Here is an 18,274-nt window from a genome sequence, read left to right as displayed (position 1 = left end):
CCATTACATGTTTACACCCTGTTCAAGAAAGTGGCCCACCAATTCAGTCAGGAACACAATGAGTTGGGGATCACATATTATGTGGAAGAGGTTCATGGCTCATGAGACCGGGGGCTCCAGTCCATCATATACCAGAGGGTGGATCTTCTGGGACGTGCTACAGGGATAACCCCTGCGTGTTGCATGGAGAGAATAAAGCACTGAAGTGTATTGGTGAAACAGAAGGCTGAATGTCCAAATTATTAAAATGGTGTTCTTTTCCGCCATTTAGTGAATCATGCAGGAGTATCCCAGCATCATACATTCAGAGTGTCTGTTTATTTCATCCATCATCCACAACACCCCCCCCCCCCCCACACACACACACACAGTGCATTCATTTTGAGACCTACAAAGACAGTCATGAGTTCATGACCTCAATATGGAAATCAATCTCTCAGAAAGGAGGAGAAACATCAATAACATAAGCAGAAGACAAAAAAAAAAAGGAGTCCCATTGCATGAGGCTCCCGCTACTGAAGGGTTTGGGAGGGGCAAATGTATGCAGCCTTACCTGCTTTGCGGAGAGGCTGTTTCCATGTTTCGAACCCACAACCTGCTGGTTGCAATAGCACAACTTACCGTTGCACCAAGGCTCGCCCACTAAGCAGAAGACAAGTCGAAAACAATAAATCAAAAAAGCATAAAACAAAAATTGGTGAAAAAGGAACATACCAGGGAAGTAAACCTGAAGGCTACCATCTGTGCTGTTAATGCCAGTTACCACCCCTTCCCACCAGCCATCACACCACCATGCATCCACTGGAGCTCCAATCTCAAATGGAATGTCCACTGGATACTCAGGAGCACGCGGTCGAATTCTAAGGCGACCAGAGCATCGCATGCCCAGTTTATCAGGTGCTGCAAGTCTGAAAGCAGGGATCCATTCCTGGATATTGAAGAAACCACGTCATCAAACTTTTCTGCAGGAAGTGTGGGTAAATCATGACAGCACAAGTTTAAACAAAGGCCATTGGTAGTGTTAGTGTCAGCCAATGCACCGACTGTTCAATCACTAAGTGACCTCTCCAACCATTTGTCACCCAAATCACATCAACAATGTGTTTTATGGGCTAGTAAGTTGGCTTTTCACTCTTGAAAGGAATGGTCAATCCAGCGCTTAGACATTGCTTACCCAACAGTTTAGCGCTTCTGGATAAGCGCGTAAAGTTAAGCATGTATAAGTGTCACTTTTGGTTAAGCAAAGGATGGAAATAACCATTAGATATAGGACAGTTCCAACATCTAGAATTTTTTGTTAAAGAGACTTTTGACTACATGCTAAAATTATGGCTTCCCATGAAAGAAACAAGTAATTATCACTATTACAAGATGACCAAAACGGCCAATTAAAAAGGATAAGCTGCCTCATTTTAGCCTATAAGCTGATAAGCACAGCTGAAACAACAAATGGCAAATGCAGACTGCTCTCACTAATACAATTTTCATGCTGGTGGTCAACTAGAGGCAACCCACAGACTGAACAACAAACAGATTTCTGATTGGGCTGACCAAGTATGATATAGGATAAAGGAACTGCAGATAGTCGGAAAACTCTCTTGCCCTACTACTCTTCTAAACAACCAAGTAAGACAAACATTTAAGGAGTTAGGTTCCCAAACATACCTCAAGGTTTCCACATCCATCCTCATTCTGCAAATCATCATATTTGACCTTCAGCTGTTTTCGAGATTCTCGCAAGACAGTACACCTAAACCAGCAGCCTCGGATACCACTATCTTGGCAAAGCAGCTCTATCTTTTCATGGACCTTAAAAGGTGTGGTAAGCTGGGCTTGCGGACCAACAGACTTAACAGCCGGTGTCATCCTACAGGACAATCTAAATTTCAAGTTCTGATGTGCTGGTAGGCATGGTGCTACCTGCTTCCCTGGACCTGAAATTCTGGCAACAGAACAATTTGACACAATCTTCTGACGCCCCCTGCAACTCCGTGTTCTCTTAGCTCCCTGTCTCACAGGGCCTCCTTGGCTAAACTTTTCCTCCTCTTCTCCAATCATGCTATTACAGGTAAGGTTATGCTTGGCGAGGGGATTGGGATCTATACATGAGAGGATGATTTGGTGAAAATAGCCTCGCAATTTACTCAGATCAAAGGGCTTAATTCTGTTGCTTCTAAACTGCCTAAAGCAAAGATGGATTCTAGGTGAGGAAGATTCTGGAAGAGCAGCCAAGCATTTTTCATAGTGCTCAGGAGTTAGAATTGTTGTAGGACCATCAACACACTCTGCACTGATGACCTGGGCATAAGGTGTGAAGAAAACCTCTCTAGGATGTGGATTTGGCAGAGGAACCACACCCTTGACCTCTTGATTATGGTGAAACCATCGTACTTTCACCTTCTTCTGTCCCTTCTTGTCTTCATACATATCTTCCAAGTGAGCGAGATAGTGATTTTCTTCTTCAGCCATGACGAGAACAAAAGAATGAATCTGGATATCAGAGAAGAAATAGGACTTTGAGGATTAAAGTGCCATTGAAATCTGAAAAGAATGCAGCAATGTACCAATGCTTACAGCTATGGTGGTTCCATTCCTGCAAAATGCTGGGTAGTGCTTGAGCTGTTTACCACAAGTCCAAGCAACACCAGACCATACAATATCTGTATTGTGACCCTTTAACTTCCTTGCAATACGGCTCTGAAATGGAAGGTGGCATAATCATAAAAGCATGAAACAAGAGAATGTGATGGGGATTCAGGGAATTAAACATAGTAATATACCGCACGATCTGGAAGACGGATTCCTGGGGCATCAAGTCCAGTTGTAAGGAATTCAGTAGATCCAATAGCTTGTGATGAATCAAACATTGGTAATTCTGTCATAAAAAAGGAAAGGTTCCTGAGCAATCCTTCACTTCAGCACCAAAGTGCAAGGGTTGTTGAAGAAATATTATCAACTGTTAAATCATGGCATAACATACATTCAGTAAAATGCACAACATGACATTGTCAGGTAAATGCAGTCAGCCATCTCTAAATTCCATGTCATCAGAAGGAATGATTCGTTCTTCAATTCTCAAGGGTCAAATTATATATCATCGTAGGAAAATAACAAGGGGCTGGTCTTTGGTTCTCAAAAGTCAAAATAGGAATCATATAAGGAGAATAATAAGGGTTGGCCTCACTTAATTCGAACACAAGTGATGGGGAAGGGATAGGTTGAAACAACTCTCAAACCGTCCTAGATAGGATCCCAAGTCAAAACCCCACTCAGATAGAAACTCGAAAACTGACTGAGAACTCAAATCCCTCAGAATAACACCAAATTCTAGAAAACAATAGTTGACAAGAAGGATAATAACCCCTTTGATGCAGACATACTACCTTGGACCGACACAAACCCAGTTGGGTATCCAGAGGAAGTTGAACCGGGGCCTGTTTGAGTTTTTGGTTCTCCTAGGATTTTAGGAATTTATGTTATTTGGGGAAATAATGTCTTTTAGTTTATTTTAGAAGTTAGATAAGTAGGATATTTGGTTTCTCAATTGTTCTTAGTTTCCTTCTTTGAATAAATTTCCTAATTAGAGAGTTAGTCGTTATTTTTAGGAGTCTTTTATTTCTCTTTATATATGATGTAATTCCCCATCGTTGGGAGATAAATTGAATAGAATGGAATAATAAATTGTTTGCGAGTGCCTGCATGGTCAAAAGTGCTTGTGTGATCTTCTTCTTCCCCCTCTCCCCCTGCGAATCTGATTTCTTCTCAGATATTCCCTTCCCCCCACGGGCCCTTCCACCAATTTGGTATCAGAGCCGAAGGATCCATCTCCTTCCCTAACCCTTTTCCTGTGGCGTCGATTCCAACTGAAAGCCAACCCACCGTTTTCGATTCTACAGGCAGCCCCACCCTCTTATTCTTCCCCACACCTGTGATTTCATTCAACAGGGTTTAGTTAAAAAAAAAGTCGTTTCTGTTGCATGACAGAGAAGTCAAAAAAAAAAAAAGAAAACCCTACATCGTCCCTGTTTTCTTTTCCCCAACCCACTACCCCTCACTGAAACCTAGCCCCACTGAGGCCCCCGGCGACGACCCTCCTCACCGCCCTTTTTCTTTTCTCTCTCCCTCAGGTTCAATCAATTCCCCCCTCGGCCTCGTGCTCCGCCAGCAACCAGAAACAAAAAAGGAAGCGAGAGATAGAAAACCCCAAAAAAAAAAGTCGAGAAGAGAAGCGAGAAGCAGAGAATCGAAACAAACAAAAAAAAATACCTGATTTCGGAGCTTCCCGCAGCGAGTCGTCCTCCTTCGAAGTCATTTCACCTCTGCCGTTTCCCTCTTTGGAGTAGTAGACTCTAAATAGGACTCCGTTCGGTAACCCCTAGGCCCCACCCCACAATCCTTCTTTTCGTCCCTTTTTGTTATTTATTTATTTTCTCTTATTCCTAAACTGTCCCCACTTTATTCTTTAGTTTATTTAGGTCTTATTTCAAGAATTAAACCCCCTTCTTTATGTTCGGGATTGAATATATAATAGGAAAACAACCTTCTTGAAATCTGGCAGCAAACAATTTCAGCAACTAGTGATATCGATCAGAGAAGCAAACACAGCAGTAGTTAGCGGTAAACAGAGAAGGAGGAAGAAGAAAACCTATCTCAGGTCTATGGTATCCCACTCACACTGTCTCTCACAGATTCTTAAGGCTAAACAGCACTCAATAACTTCAATTCATTCAATCATATCTGGCTCTGCAGCCTTACATTGCTTATATAGACTGAAATATAAACTCCTAATCAAACTATGAAACTGAGAACCAACTCCTAGTATGAATAGGAGTATTACAATGTTGCTGAAATAAAAAACATAATGAATAACAAGCTATTCCTACTTGAACTAGGAATGAAAATAAGTTATACTACTAAGCCTAATCCTGTATGCGTACCTTGTACCCACATTTTAGGCCCATTACAATGAAAAACATGGAATAAAAGGCTCAATACATATATAACCCAACCCAAGGCTTATTTTCACTAAAATAAGCTCTACAGGTGACTTATCCGCATCAACAAGGAAGGTAACGGATCAAAAGGATACATCGCCAACCGAGGCAACAGCTTCTTTCTTTTATTATTATTATTATTATATATATATAATATTATTTTTTTGGGGGGGGGGGTGTGGGGGTTGAGGTAGGGGGTTTGTTGGAGGAGAAGCTGTGCATTATAAGGATTTAGAACAACTGCTATAGGAAACAGTATTTTGTGACTGTAGCCTAATGAAATATTCTATTGTCAATGTAAGTTTAAATACAAGAGAGATGGAGAAGATTTCTCCGTGATGAAAGCTATTAGTTTTTCCATTGTAAATTCGTACGGAGCAATCAATGAATTGAAGGGGAGTGTTGAACATGTTTTTCACGTGTACAAATCTTCCATTGTTCTCTTTCCTTATTTGTTTAGATTCTTTCATTGATGTACATATTTAGTTGCCTTGTATTAGGATACTGACGAGCTTTCATCATGGAGAAATCTTCTCCATCTCTCTTGTATTTAAACTTATATTGACAATATAATATTTCATTCGTCACAAAGTACTGTTTTCTACAACTGCCTAGGAATACTTCCACTTCTTTGGGAGTCGTCTGTTGATTTCAATAAAGAAGTTTTCAGCTGAGAGCCTCATAATATGGTTTAACTGTTAACTACCTATTTAGACAGGACTTTTTTTTTTGCTCTGTTCTGAGTACATATACAAGCCTTCCAGGTAAAATTCACAAAATAAAATTTACCTAGTGAAAGAAAAAACGTAAACAAAAATTTTGGTGCAGAAAAAACGTAATTCACAACTAAGCAATGGCTCAAGTGAAGGACAAATCGCGAAATGCTAGAGCCCATGGAACTTAACAAACAAAAAAGAAAACCAAAAAAACGGAAAGTTTTTAGTTCCAATAAAACTGTGTCACGCAGTACATACTTGGATCATCATGCGAAGTTTGATGCTTCATGAGCATGGACGTGAGCCAGTCAACAACCTCTCTCCTTGATCTCCACTTGAAGCTTACATTGATGGATTTCTCAGACCCATATGCCTGTAAGAAGTCTTCTGCAACTACATAAACCATGTGCCTAAGGCTCCTCTCTGTACCAACAACGGCAAGGACGGAATCCCCGGCAGCATCCTTCAAGAAATAGTAAACTATACGATTACCGCGTTCCTGAGAAACAAACTCTTCTTTCCATTCAACGAAGCTATGAACATCTGTAGACATCTTTACGGAAAGCTTGCGCCAAAAGACCGACCACCAGAACAATGCAAATCCCACAGAAACCTGACCCTCATATATCAACAAAAAAAGCGATCAGATGTCAAAACCCAGCCTAAAAGGCTGGAATCAGGCGCAAAGGGAATAGAATCAGGATCCCCTTTTTTTTCTCCAGGAAACTAAGAGAAGGAAGAAATTAGCAGAAAGAATGAAACTTTGGAGAGGGGGAGTGCGGAGACGGATCAAAGGAGGAAGGATAAATGAAAATTGGTCCTAGTCCGGAATAACCTAAGAAATCGAACTAATTCTCTGGACTACCTGATTAAACTAGAAGAATCCATTGTAATAAAGGACTAACTAGCGACACTTCCAATTAAGATCAGTACAAAGTTATAGAAACAGACATTTAAGGCAATAAAATCAAGCCCCAAACAGTTCCCAGTCAGAAAATAGAGAGAGAGAACTGAGTTTAGCTTGACAGCCCTACCAGCACAAAGGAAACAACTTTGCGGCGTTTGTTGCAGTGGAGATCGAGGAAATAAAATGGGTACCACAGTTCAAAAATAGGGAACTGTGGGAAGAAAGAATTCGAGTCTAAGAGGTTTTGTTAGAGCAAAGGAGAGGGCTTCCTTTTCTTCTTCGCACGCGAAGCTAGAGGAAGAAGATGGATGACAGAGGAGGAGGAGTAGGAGGAGAGAGAAAAGGAAAACATTGAGAAGCCATTAATTGAGTCGGAAGTGCTGCTGAGCTTTGGAACTTCACATCCCATGAGAACTGTTATGAAAGAGAGAGAGAGAGAGAGGGAACGAGAGCTTCGGAGAGAAACAGAAAAATAATCCAAGGGATTAGAACTTATTAGAAGAGAAAAATAATACAAGAAATCTATAAAAACAAACAATTGTATTATCGATCCCCCTTTACACAATTCTTTAGCATCAGAGATTCCTTTTTTCGCTAAACGTTAAATCTCACAATTTCTCGACCAAACTCACGTCAATCACCAAACAAAAATCAAGATTGGTACTAATCTGAATCGGAATTGGATCGTTGATTATTGACAGTTTGATTCGGAATCGGCTAATACCGATCCCAACTCAGCCCGATTTACTCCATTGATTTCCGGCATGATTTCAAGGGTTGATTGCCTTAAGGTGATTCCAGTGATCTAAATCGGAATTGGATCGTTGACTTTTGCCAATTTGATTCAGAATCGGATAATACCGATCCCAATGCAGCCCGATTTACTCCATCGATACCCGGCATGATTTCTAGGGTTAAGGGCCTTAAGGTGATTCCAGTGATCGGGAATCATATTGGAATTGGCAGAGACTGATTCCATCCGGGATTAAAATCCTCTACAGTGCGCATCAAGCAGTGCGCTGTAGTGCAACCATGAGAGCTCAACACGTGGAAGGACTGAAGTAGCTTCATCCAATGGTCCGAGCTCGATGCAATGCAGTTTTTTTTTTTGTTTCTCTCTTCTTGAGCTCGGCACCATTGGATGTCGCAACTTCCAAATGTCGAGCTCTCAGACCCACACTACAATGCACCACCAGATTGGAGCTTTGCAGAGGATTTTTTTTCCTTCCATTCGTCGAATTCCCCTTACACTAAACCTTGCATCACACTCAGGTTAAATATGGAGCCATATTTTTACCATTTTACCTTGTATCCATACAAGGTCACAATCCAATATTGATATCGATGTCAGCCAATACCGATACAGATCGGCTGATACAACCAATCCAATACATATTTCTAAAACCTTGACCACACTGCTCAAACCCGAACAAGTGGAATCCGCTTGATAACCTTACGGGAAACAGTTTTTGGTGTTTTTCTATTACGAGAAACAGGAAAACACCATAAAAAGCGCTTGATAACAGAGAGTTTTTGTTGAGTGTTTTTGGGAATAGAAATCGAAATTTATGGTTTGTGGAAGAATTTTGACAGAACATCAAATACATGTTCTGACGTTTCTGGGCTAAAATTTACAAAAGTGTGCCCGATAAAAAAGGAGGAAATTTTGGACAAACACTTCACAATACACATCTCTCACTTCTCACTCGACGCTTCTTCAATCTGCAACTCGACCCGTCGACTGGAAAACCAGAGAGAGATGAAGGGGAAATCGTTCCCGATGAAGTTTCTTACGATGAGTTGAATCTCACATGACCATCTCCATCTCCAGCGACTGAAACACAGTTTCCATGCCTCTTGCGATGTGAATCTTGTCTCATGTCCAGCTACTGAAACCAAAGCTAAGATCTTTCATCTCCAGTTCCCTCTTGTGACTGAACTAGAGGAGAAATCTCATCTCCAACTTGCTCTTGCGTCTGAAACCAGAGGTGCCATGGATCCTCATTGAACTTCTCAAGCTTAGTAAGTAATCTCGGTCTCTCTCTCTCATACGGTCATACCATCTGATGAAACCCTATTCCAGATATTCCCCCTTTTTTTCTCTTTGTCGTCTCTCCCAAACCCTCTTTTGTTGCTCCAATCTTTCACTGTTCTGTCTCCTATCGCTCTCCCTCTTGAACTCGAGCTTGTGCAAAGAGAGATAGAGGAGGATGAAAAAACAGGTGGTTCTTCACCAAGCTCAGGTGATTTTAACAAACATCGATGTCTTCATTTTGTTGATTTGAGGAATCTAAAGTTCGGAAATTGGGGTTTTGAATTCATTCATAGTAGCATTTTTCTCTTAAACAGGATATGTGAACATATTTTGCTTAATTATTGGAAGATGTGAATGATCTCTGTGTATGAATTTTTCACACACATCCTACTCATCTGGAAACATTTCCAGAACAAGTTTACCAAGCGGGTCAAAAGTAGTTTGTCAGCATAGAAACGGAAAAAACTCTTATGCTATTTCTCAACACAGAAACAACAATAAAGTTATCAAACGGATACTAATTGATATTGAATTATCTTGGCCATGATTTAAAATATCAGAATTGAATCGACCTAGCCAGATCCTGATTTTTGTCGATTTGAATAGGCCAATCCAAGAAGGGTTTCTAAGGGTCAGACTGATCTCAGTCGATTCTTCACCGACTCTTACCACGGATTTGGCTGAAGATGATTCTGTTCTGATTCCACTGAATGAACCGCTCTAGAACATCCGGAATCAGAAACAGTCACGGCCAATTCAGATCGGAACCGGCCATTCGACCAATCCGATTCCGTTTTTTGAATCCATGCACCTAGTAGTTAATTAAACATGAAGTTGGTTCAAGTTTAACTACTTCATTTTATATTAATTTACAAAATACTCATATGATCAATTCAGATCTAAACCATCTGATATGAAACCAATGCGTTATGCACACCATACGCTAATCTCAAAGCCTACAGACAGACCTTTTGGTATATAATAGTCATAGGTTTCATGCTTAGGATTTTGGACTTGGATGTAGGCCCAATTAGAAGGGTTTTGTGGCTTACGCTTTTATTTTGGGCTCTGGTGTGGGCTTTCTCGGGTACAATTTCTAACAAAGCCTGACTGATAAGAGGTTGGGCTCAACCCAGAAAATCGTCAATCTGGCAATATCTAACCCTCCCAAAATCCATCAATTCTAAGTTCCTAAACTCGCTTGGACTCAATCCAGTTAGTATACTGGTTGTTCTTGCTTTCGTCGCAAAAGCCCATTATGAATCGGTGATACTAAGGCATGGGTCTTGTACCAAAGGAGTCACAAATAGGGATGAAAACAGATTGAATTCAAATCAGATATATCACTATCCGTACGCAATTAGTTTTCAATCAGATTTAGTTAGTTTCTGGAGATCGATTTTTCGAATATTTGGATTTCCATAAACATATACGAACACGAATTGACTATGAACTTTCGACTATTTATTTAAACCCATAGTAGAGACTAGAGAGTGGAGTTGTGAGTTTGAAGAGAGTGGCGTTGCGGTCTGAGTGTTTATATTTAGCAGTGGAGAACTGAAGAAAAGAGGAAAGGCTGAATCCACTTCCCGGCCCACTAGATTGATGTTAAAGTGTCATATCTGAAATTACAGATATGTTCTCATGAATCTTTTTATTTATTTATTAATAATTTATTGTTTAATAACTTGTAATGTGCAGCAAATTTGATAAAGGTATTTTGTATTATATATAATATTTATAAAACTATTTTTTAATCATATTTTTATAATCGGACCTGAATAGATCAGACAATATCTAGTCTTAAATTGAAATATTTGTATCCGCATTCCCTTAAATAGATACGAATACGAATTATATCTGTGTTCATCTCGATGTCATGGGATAGTTGATCTCATTGTTCTAACCAATAAATAGATATGGTCTCGATTGGCCATATTGAACTCAAACTTGAAGAAAAAAATTTACTGCTACCCGGGTTGCAACAATGTTTTCACAGACAAAGAAATAGAATCAAAAAGGATATTAGCAAGAACATTCCTACAACTAGGTGGCAGCAAAATTTCGTCCCAAACTTACCAAAACACTAGAGGTTAGATATCGACAACAAAGCCACAAAGTCATGCCAAATGAACTCTCAGATGGAAAAAAGAATTCCCTAAAGAGAAGCATCTCATGGGGAATAATCTAAAATAATGAACGACACATTAAATGACTTGATAAACCAGTTAGGCTTCTCTATCTAATGGTTTAAGCTTTTGAGATAAATAACTGAAAATCTTTTTGTAATTTTAATTCCCCCCTTTGTATGGTATTGATGTATATTGTCCAGCTGAATGCAGATCAGTAGTAGAAGTATAATGAAATGGAATTCTAGATGCCTTTTTAAAGTTTAAATCACCAGTGACCAGTCATATAATTGGCATATATGTTTCATGTTTGTGAACAAAAATTTCTCACTTTCCTTTTTCCTGGGGAGGGGAGGGGGATGAGAAAACGTAGAAACAAAAATTTCATGGAATATGATTAAGGACTAAGTTTTCCTTCATCTTTTTCTAATGCAATCTAATGGTGCTGTTGACCATGGTAAAGGAATTCCGCTTTCACCGTGGGTGAAGAGAAACTCAATCTTGTGATAAGTTGTGTATAATCTGTAGAAGGCATTTTAAAATGAGAAAATAAAGACGAAATAGGTTTCAAAATGCGTTCTAAACTCGTAATCTCTTCCGAGGATACATGCAAACACAAAAACTGTACATCAGAAAGCATGCAACTAATTTAACCCATCCGTCTATTATATGATATATAAACACTCCTACTTTGAATCTAATTCTAGCTTAAAGAATATACCCCATATGTTTAACATGGTTGCACATGTCTTAGCCTATGGGTGTTAATTTGGAATCAAAACTAGGAACCATCCTGTTAAAACCCCTGACCATCGCATTACCTAACAAGACAGTTCCAGAATTGGCAAGTTTTATGGATTTAGTTTAGTGGTTCAACTGATGAACCTTTAGTTTTGTTTCTATAAAGTTGTTTAGTGATAACATTAATACTATGAGCTTGCTTATTTGATATATACATATTTGTTTGCTAGATGTTTCTTTAATTATATTTTGTACTCAGTTGTCATTTTGAAAAACTTACAATATCTTAGACAGCTTGAAGAAGTAAAATCATGAAATGATTTACAACATCAATAATAAAACCATTAACTAGCCCATGGTGCCTAACCATAGAATAGTAGAGCTGTTTAGGAATTGATACGATCCCACCGGGGGGGGTGGGGGAAGGTTTTTTAAATTGGCACTTTTGATACCAGTACTGATACAAGTACTGTTGGGTATATTCTATAATACTTTTATATGTTCTAATACAAGTCTATTTGAATATGGAATCAAATTGTGGTGGGCCCCACTAGATAGAGCCCATCTAACCTAAAACCATAGTGGGAGACAGTAACCTGTTTATTCCAAACTTGATATACAAGATGTATTACTTGAGGTTGAAACAACCTTGTGCTTAAACCCTCTATTTGAATATAGAATCAGACTATGATGGACCCCACTAGATAGAACCCATCTAACCTAAAACCATAGTGGGAGACAATAACCTGTTTATTCCAAACTTGATATAGATGATGTATTACTTGAGGTTGAAACAACCTTATGCTTAAACCCTAAACCCTATCAGATACAACCCATCCCAAAAACCATGTTAGCCGCATGTACTTCCTATAGCCAATAATCCAATGGTACCTGCTGACCAATAAAGTATTTCACGTTTATAACAATTAGTACTCTTTGTTATAATCTACGAACCAATGTACCTGCCGACCAATAAAGTATTTCACCTTTCTTATAATCTACGAACCAATGTACTTCACGCTTATAACAATTAGTACTCTTTGTAACACTCGGAAGAGAAGAGATTTTGATAAAGGAGGCCTTTCAACTTCAGAATTCAAACATAAGGACAAAACCAATCCAGTCTATTAATTCGATGCTTTGACCATGAGATGAGTCATATGAGTACGTACATGACTCTATCAATATTCATAAATAAAGCAGAATCAGATTGAGGGAGGTTTTAGATGTTTAGATCTTTAAAGAGTTCAACTGCACATAAATAAAAAACAAAGAAAAACTGCAAACTTCCCAGGTCGTCCTGTTAGTTGTTGCTGCAGCAGCTAACTTCATTCTCTTTTCTAGAGAGTGGATAGTCTCTTCTTTCTCTTATGTCTCTATCCGAAAGCTAAGCCATACAGATGACTACGGTACAGAATGAAAGCGCCATTTCTTCCTTCTTACTGCAAAGTACAAAGGACACTACTCCTACTACTACGCTACCAATGCAAGAATGCAACCCTTGGTCAAAAGTCAGAGCCATATATAAATAGAATTAAATTAATCCTGAACAGGCCACCACCCCAACTCCCTTCCGTTCCTTTCTTTCGTCAGAGTTCAGAAAAGTTTTTAAAAAACCAATTTAGACTGCGAAGACCTGCTTGATTACAGTTAAGGTTAGCCATACCTCCTAACCTCCTCCTCTGCTGCTGCTTTCAAAGCTGGAGCAGATCCCAATACTCCATTAATTTAATTTCTTTCTCTACTCAATAAAACATGGTTAAAAACTCTAAATCTCTTCTCCTCAGTCCTCAAACCCCACCACCTTCTGTCTTTCCCGCACGACACGATGCATGGTTACTCGTGAAGAAAACAAAACATTCATTACGGAAGACGGACTAGGGTCTACAGAGCCCCGAAATCCCAGAGATGGATTTGCGTGTTGCCAGAGCAAGCAGCCACGTATCTCTCATCAGCAATCAAGGCTCTCGCTTCTTCCCGTATCCTCTCTCTTAAGTGGTACAGTGATCGGCCATGCTCCACGTCCCACACCCTTACAGTACCTCCGATGCACAAGAACACATAACCGCCGTTGATACACCCTAAAACCCTACCACCACCACCACCACCACCACCACCCCCCCTCAACCTAAACCCATACACTTCTTCCATGTTACCCACCCGTCGTACACTTGCTGTGCCCGAGCTGTCCACCAACAGACACAATTCGCCGCTGACGTCGAACGAATCCACGATTAGCCCTTCTTCGAACTCTTCGCTACCCAACACTAGCTGGTCTCGCAGCCCTAGAACCAGAATCCCAACGCTCGTGCACGCTACGGCGCATTCCAGGCTCGACACCCTGACTCTTCCCAATGACTCGCTCCATTCAGTAAGCATATGCCATCCCATGACCGCTTCAGGGTCTGTCAACGTCCCCCCCACGTAGAGTAGCTCCTCAGTCACTCCATCCCACACGTGGAACGCCCGGCCTGGGACCCCAGCGTAGAGCCCCACCCACCACCTCCTGCACCCGGCGAAGTCCACCAACGCCCCGTCGTTTACCACGTTCCCCTCTTGCGCACGACGTGTATCTGCGCCACCGATTATAGCCACGTGGACATCCCCGTCCATGGTTGCGAACACGACCTTCGGATCATCGTTGATCACGATCCCAGACACCGCACGTGAGAAACGGCCGAGTCTATCGTCATGGTGGGATCGATATGTACTGACGTGGAGCCCTGACGACAGATCGAATAAACGGACGGAGCCGTCGACGAAACCACATGCGAGGAACATATTTGATAGAGCGAGACGTCGGCAGATCAATTCAATGCCGTTTCCGTCTGAGTCACCGTCGTCGATCTCCAGTCGAGTATACACCGCCCTTCGTATTCGGAAATTGTGAGCCGTACGATGCCAAAAAATAAATTCGTCACGCCACGTTTCACGTAGTAGAAGCTGACGTCTCCAGATTCGACGACTGAGATCCTGCCACAGATGATTGGAGTGTGATACAGCACGCCACGTAGAGCACACCTGCATAGAGACCGATATTTGCTTTTGTCAAATCTCTGTGCCGTGTCCGTTGACTGTGTCTAAAAAGTGTGTTCCCTTTGGTGAGTTCCTTTTGTCTTGTAATATATCATGGTTTCTCTCTAATAAAAATAAAAAAAAAAAAAAAAAAAAAGTGTCCCAACACAAGAGGAAAAAGATTCATAGAAAGGAAGTGGGGACTGGGGAGCAGGGGTGCAGGAAGCAAAGATTGTCAAACACATTCCGACATAAACCAAACCTCTCATTTAACTACACAGATGGAATATATAAAAGACAAAATAAGGATCTCGTAATCACAGCCGTCCATTTTATTGATTATAGGGGGGATCTCAACAGTTACATCACAAAACAGTTACATCAGAAAATAAAGAAAAGTTGGAAAACTAGTGGGCATCAAGGGGGGTATCAGGGGGATTAGACGGTACGTGACGCTGCTGCTTTGTCTTGTAGTACAAAAGGAAGATGTGTGAACTGGCCAAGAGAGACTGACGTTCTGACGTAAAATTTAATTAAATAATGCAAGTTGGTGCAAGTTTCAATCGCTCTGCTAAAGTGCTATCTCCAATTAATTAATATATATTATTAAAAAATAATAAAGATACAAACACAATCAGTGAGAAAGATATCACGAGTTCATGACCGTATAGTGTATTCATGAATCATGACTCGCAAGTTGCAATCGGATTTTGTTTTTCATTTTTTGAGGGAAATATTTTAGGGTGGTGGGTAAGAAACATGTATTAAGTATGAAATGAAAGAAGACAAAATCCTGACCTCTACCCATAAAAATATTAAGATTTGGCTTTTCTGAGAACTTAGATCCCTTCTAATGATAGAGTAGGCACATTTGCCAACACTTGCTCTTCCTCTCTCTCTCTCTCTCTCTCTCTCTCTCTCTCTCTCTATTCTAATCAGTAATCGCCGGTTGAAAACAAAGCACTTCCTTGCCTTTCAAGCTTTCTAATCCTAGACAAGGAAGTCCAGAGACTCCAAACTTTTTTCTTTTGTTTTTGATAAAACCAGAGACTCCACACTTTTCCACCTTGAATGTTGCAAATTGTATGTATGCTACAAATTTATAAATAAGAAAAAAAAACAACCATAATCAGGGATTCAAAAATTGAATAGGATTAGATTGGACTTGGATCTAATTCTGACTTATTCCCATTTTCAAAAATTAAGGCTAAGGTATATTTTAAACCTGATTCCAACCCAAACATGATTTGAGACATGGCCGATACTTCACAGTTTTGAAGGTGATATACCTGACCGATACCATATCGAAAAAATGATATGGACTTTTATTTTGGTAGAAGATACAATAATACGGACAAAAGGTAAAATAGTGAAAAGAAAAACCCTTTTTCAAGGAAAATCAGAAAAAACTTATCTGATGCGACAAATCCGTGCTGATATGAATATGACCAAATATCCAATCCAATACCGAATACCGTGCCCTAAAACCATGAACCCCAAGAAGTACTGTCAACACAATCTAAAAAACAGCTAAAATTGACTAAGTTACTTAAAATTTATTTTGGGTTTTTTTTAAGTAAGGGGTCGGTGTGTGAGGTTAGGTTTGTTACGTTGTCGGCAAGGTTAGAACATCTTTGGACTTTGGCCAATACTCCCACAAGCAGGACAAGAAGAACCAAAATTGGAAATTGTTTTCTCGAGTTCCAACAGTGCTCACCAGCCAAGACGGTCCACGCATGGCATGGCATGGTCATGGTGGCACCTTATGGCCAAATGAAAACGCCCCCAAAGGCCCCTCTCAGCCTCAGGCTCTCACACTACTGCGAAATCAAACCAAGCAAAACCGTCTCAACCGTGAAACAGAAATATAATTTTATATTTCATCAATGCCTATGAGAAACGGAAAAGGACAAAAAAAGACATTGTTCAGATGACAACATGAGAGAAAGAGGGGTCGGACTTGAGGGGAAAGTAAGTAATGAATGGAATCCTTTGGCATTGGCTTTGGTCTGGCAGCCCTCCTTCGGTCTTTCCATCATCATGCAGTCGAGAGACCCAGCAGAACATGGAGCAGTGCACTCTTACTGTCGTGGGTCGTGTCGGATAGTGATGGACAGAAAGCTATCATCTATCTTATCTATGCACAATAGGCCTGAAAGCTACAAACTCCCCCCCCCCCCTTCTTAAAGCTGGATTTCAGTTTTCCCCTCTCCCTCCTTTATGCATTGTAATTTCACGATGTGTGTAACACTTTCAAAGTTAGAAGTGAGATATTTCCAATAGCACAGGCACAACTATCTAGGTATCTTCTCCCCTCCCTCTCTCGTCTCCTTCCCCATAAAATGAAAAATCTGATAGGATCCTGAGATTATTAGGGACTATCTCACAGAGTAAAGGGACTAAAAAAGAAACAAATTTCGAAGGATTTCCCTCCCCCCCACCCCCACAAAAAAAAAAATAATTCTGATAGGAACCTTGGGAAAAAAGTAGGGCTTCTACACGACCTTCCGATATGGGTTGTAAACCCTGAGTGTGAACCTGCCCACCCAACCTAGCTTAATAGTAGCCATCGCGAGGACTGGGGTTAGTGTGGGGTTTGCGCTTCAAACGTTTGAAACTTTGTACTCCAAACTGTACTGATTTTGGGTAGAATCTCTAATAACAAACAGAGAGCTCTTTCCCTAATCATGCGGCAGCGTACTTATCCCTTTCCCTAACTCGTCCGGGGGCTGACCTTTGACCATTTCAGTGTTTTAGAACCCACTTTTTTGTTATTTTGCTATTTTCGGATCAATGGACCACACCATGATCACATCTATCATCATCGTCAAGAACAGTAAATCAGGTGGTGGGCGTACTCAGAATTCCCTGATGTACTCATTTTTATTAAGATTTGGAGTTTTGGACTTCCACTAACACAAAACAAAAAACACAAAACCTAGTTAGGCCACAGGATTTCCGTAATCATCGATCAAACTAAGAAACTCCGATGAATCTGGGATGAATACTATGATGATGACGATCGATGTGATATCGTTGAACGAAGAACTTTTTTATGATAAAAAAAAATTTAAGTCGTAGAACATGATTGAATTTGGAAATCATCACAAAAGAGACAGTTTTCATAATCATTCACAGAAAAGGAGAGAGAGAGAGAGAAAGAGAGACATGATGATGCAGGATTCAGATGCAAAAGAAAGTCTCACACACACACACAAAAAGGCACAAAAAACAGAAAATCTCCTTGTGAAGATCGAATCTGCAACCTCTTCTTCTATAAGAAGTCACTGCACTACCTAATCTATATGCGATGAAGTTAGTTAGTTCTAGAATCTATATATCAACATTTTGAAACAAGAACACGTTGAGATCTCGCTCAAAGATCACCAAATCAAACAGAAAATGTTGGCAAAACTCTAATCACTCTAGAAGGAAATAAAAGGAAAATCGAAAGGAAAGAAGCAGACCTGAAAGACGTTAGCGATGGCGGGAGCAGCAGCGAGTCTACCGGAGGTGCGAACAGCATCGATGGCGACCTGTAAAGCTAGGGCTTCAACAAAAGGCTCAGGCCAAAATCCATTAGGAGGTGGTTGTTGAGGAGATGAGGAAGAGGAAGGTCTTCCTCGACGTCGTTGTCCACCGTCTCCATCACCACTACCTTCAACAACTCTTCTTCCTCTTCTTCTTCTTCCTCCTCTTCCTAATTGTGAGGAAGACGTTGATGCTGAAGACGACAT

At 40.4% G+C, this 18,274-nt stretch overlaps 3 protein-coding genes across 6 annotated transcripts in view; all 3 read right to left on the bottom strand.

Moving 5' to 3' along the window:
• LOC122639598 (30S ribosomal protein S10, chloroplastic) overlaps window positions 1–15,456 on the bottom strand; it is a 31,875-nt gene extending 16,419 nt beyond the window's left edge. Inside the window, exon 1 of one of the 2 annotated variants that reach the window (XM_043832474.1) lies at window positions 15,435–15,456. The gene's annotated coding sequence lies outside the window, so the exon portion shown is untranslated. Of the gene's footprint in view, window positions 1–15,422 lie in introns of both variants that reach the window. The other variant, XM_043832475.1, reaches the window with a different exon arrangement.
• LOC122639595 overlaps window positions 1–17,461 on the bottom strand; it is a 27,419-nt gene extending 9,958 nt beyond the window's left edge. For 2 of the 3 annotated variants that reach the window (XR_006329540.1, XM_043832469.1), the window contains exons 1-5: window positions 5,969–6,673; window positions 2,781–2,875; window positions 2,575–2,697; window positions 1,666–2,490; window positions 715–928 (exon numbers count right to left, since the gene is read on the bottom strand). Coding sequence is in view for 2 of the 3 variants with exons in the window: in XM_043832469.1 (XP_043688404.1) it covers window positions 715–928; window positions 1,666–2,490; window positions 2,575–2,697; window positions 2,781–2,875; window positions 5,969–6,263 (1,552 nt within the window). In the remaining variant the exon portion in view is untranslated. Of the gene's footprint in view, window positions 1–714; window positions 929–1,665; window positions 2,491–2,574; window positions 2,698–2,780; window positions 2,876–5,968; window positions 6,674–17,450 lie in introns of those variants that run through there. The other variant, XM_043832470.1, reaches the window with a different exon arrangement.
• LOC122639596 (transcriptional regulator STERILE APETALA) lies at window positions 13,390–18,274 on the bottom strand. The gene is made up of 2 exons (XM_043832472.1): window positions 18,005–18,274; window positions 13,390–14,543 (listed from the first exon to the last, which is right to left on the bottom strand). The coding sequence occupies exons 1-2, from the start codon at window positions 18,272–18,274 to the stop codon at window positions 13,407–13,409; spliced, it is 1,407 nt and encodes a 468-aa protein (XP_043688407.1). The 3' UTR covers window positions 13,390–13,406.

The sequence above is a fragment of the Telopea speciosissima genome, chromosome 9 (assembly GCF_018873765.1).
Source record: "Telopea speciosissima isolate NSW1024214 ecotype Mountain lineage chromosome 9, Tspe_v1, whole genome shotgun sequence".
Lineage (NCBI taxonomy): Eukaryota > Viridiplantae > Streptophyta > Magnoliopsida > Proteales > Proteaceae > Telopea > Telopea speciosissima.
Note: the sequence above shows the minus strand (reverse complement) of the source record. Positions and strands in the feature narration are given on the sequence as shown.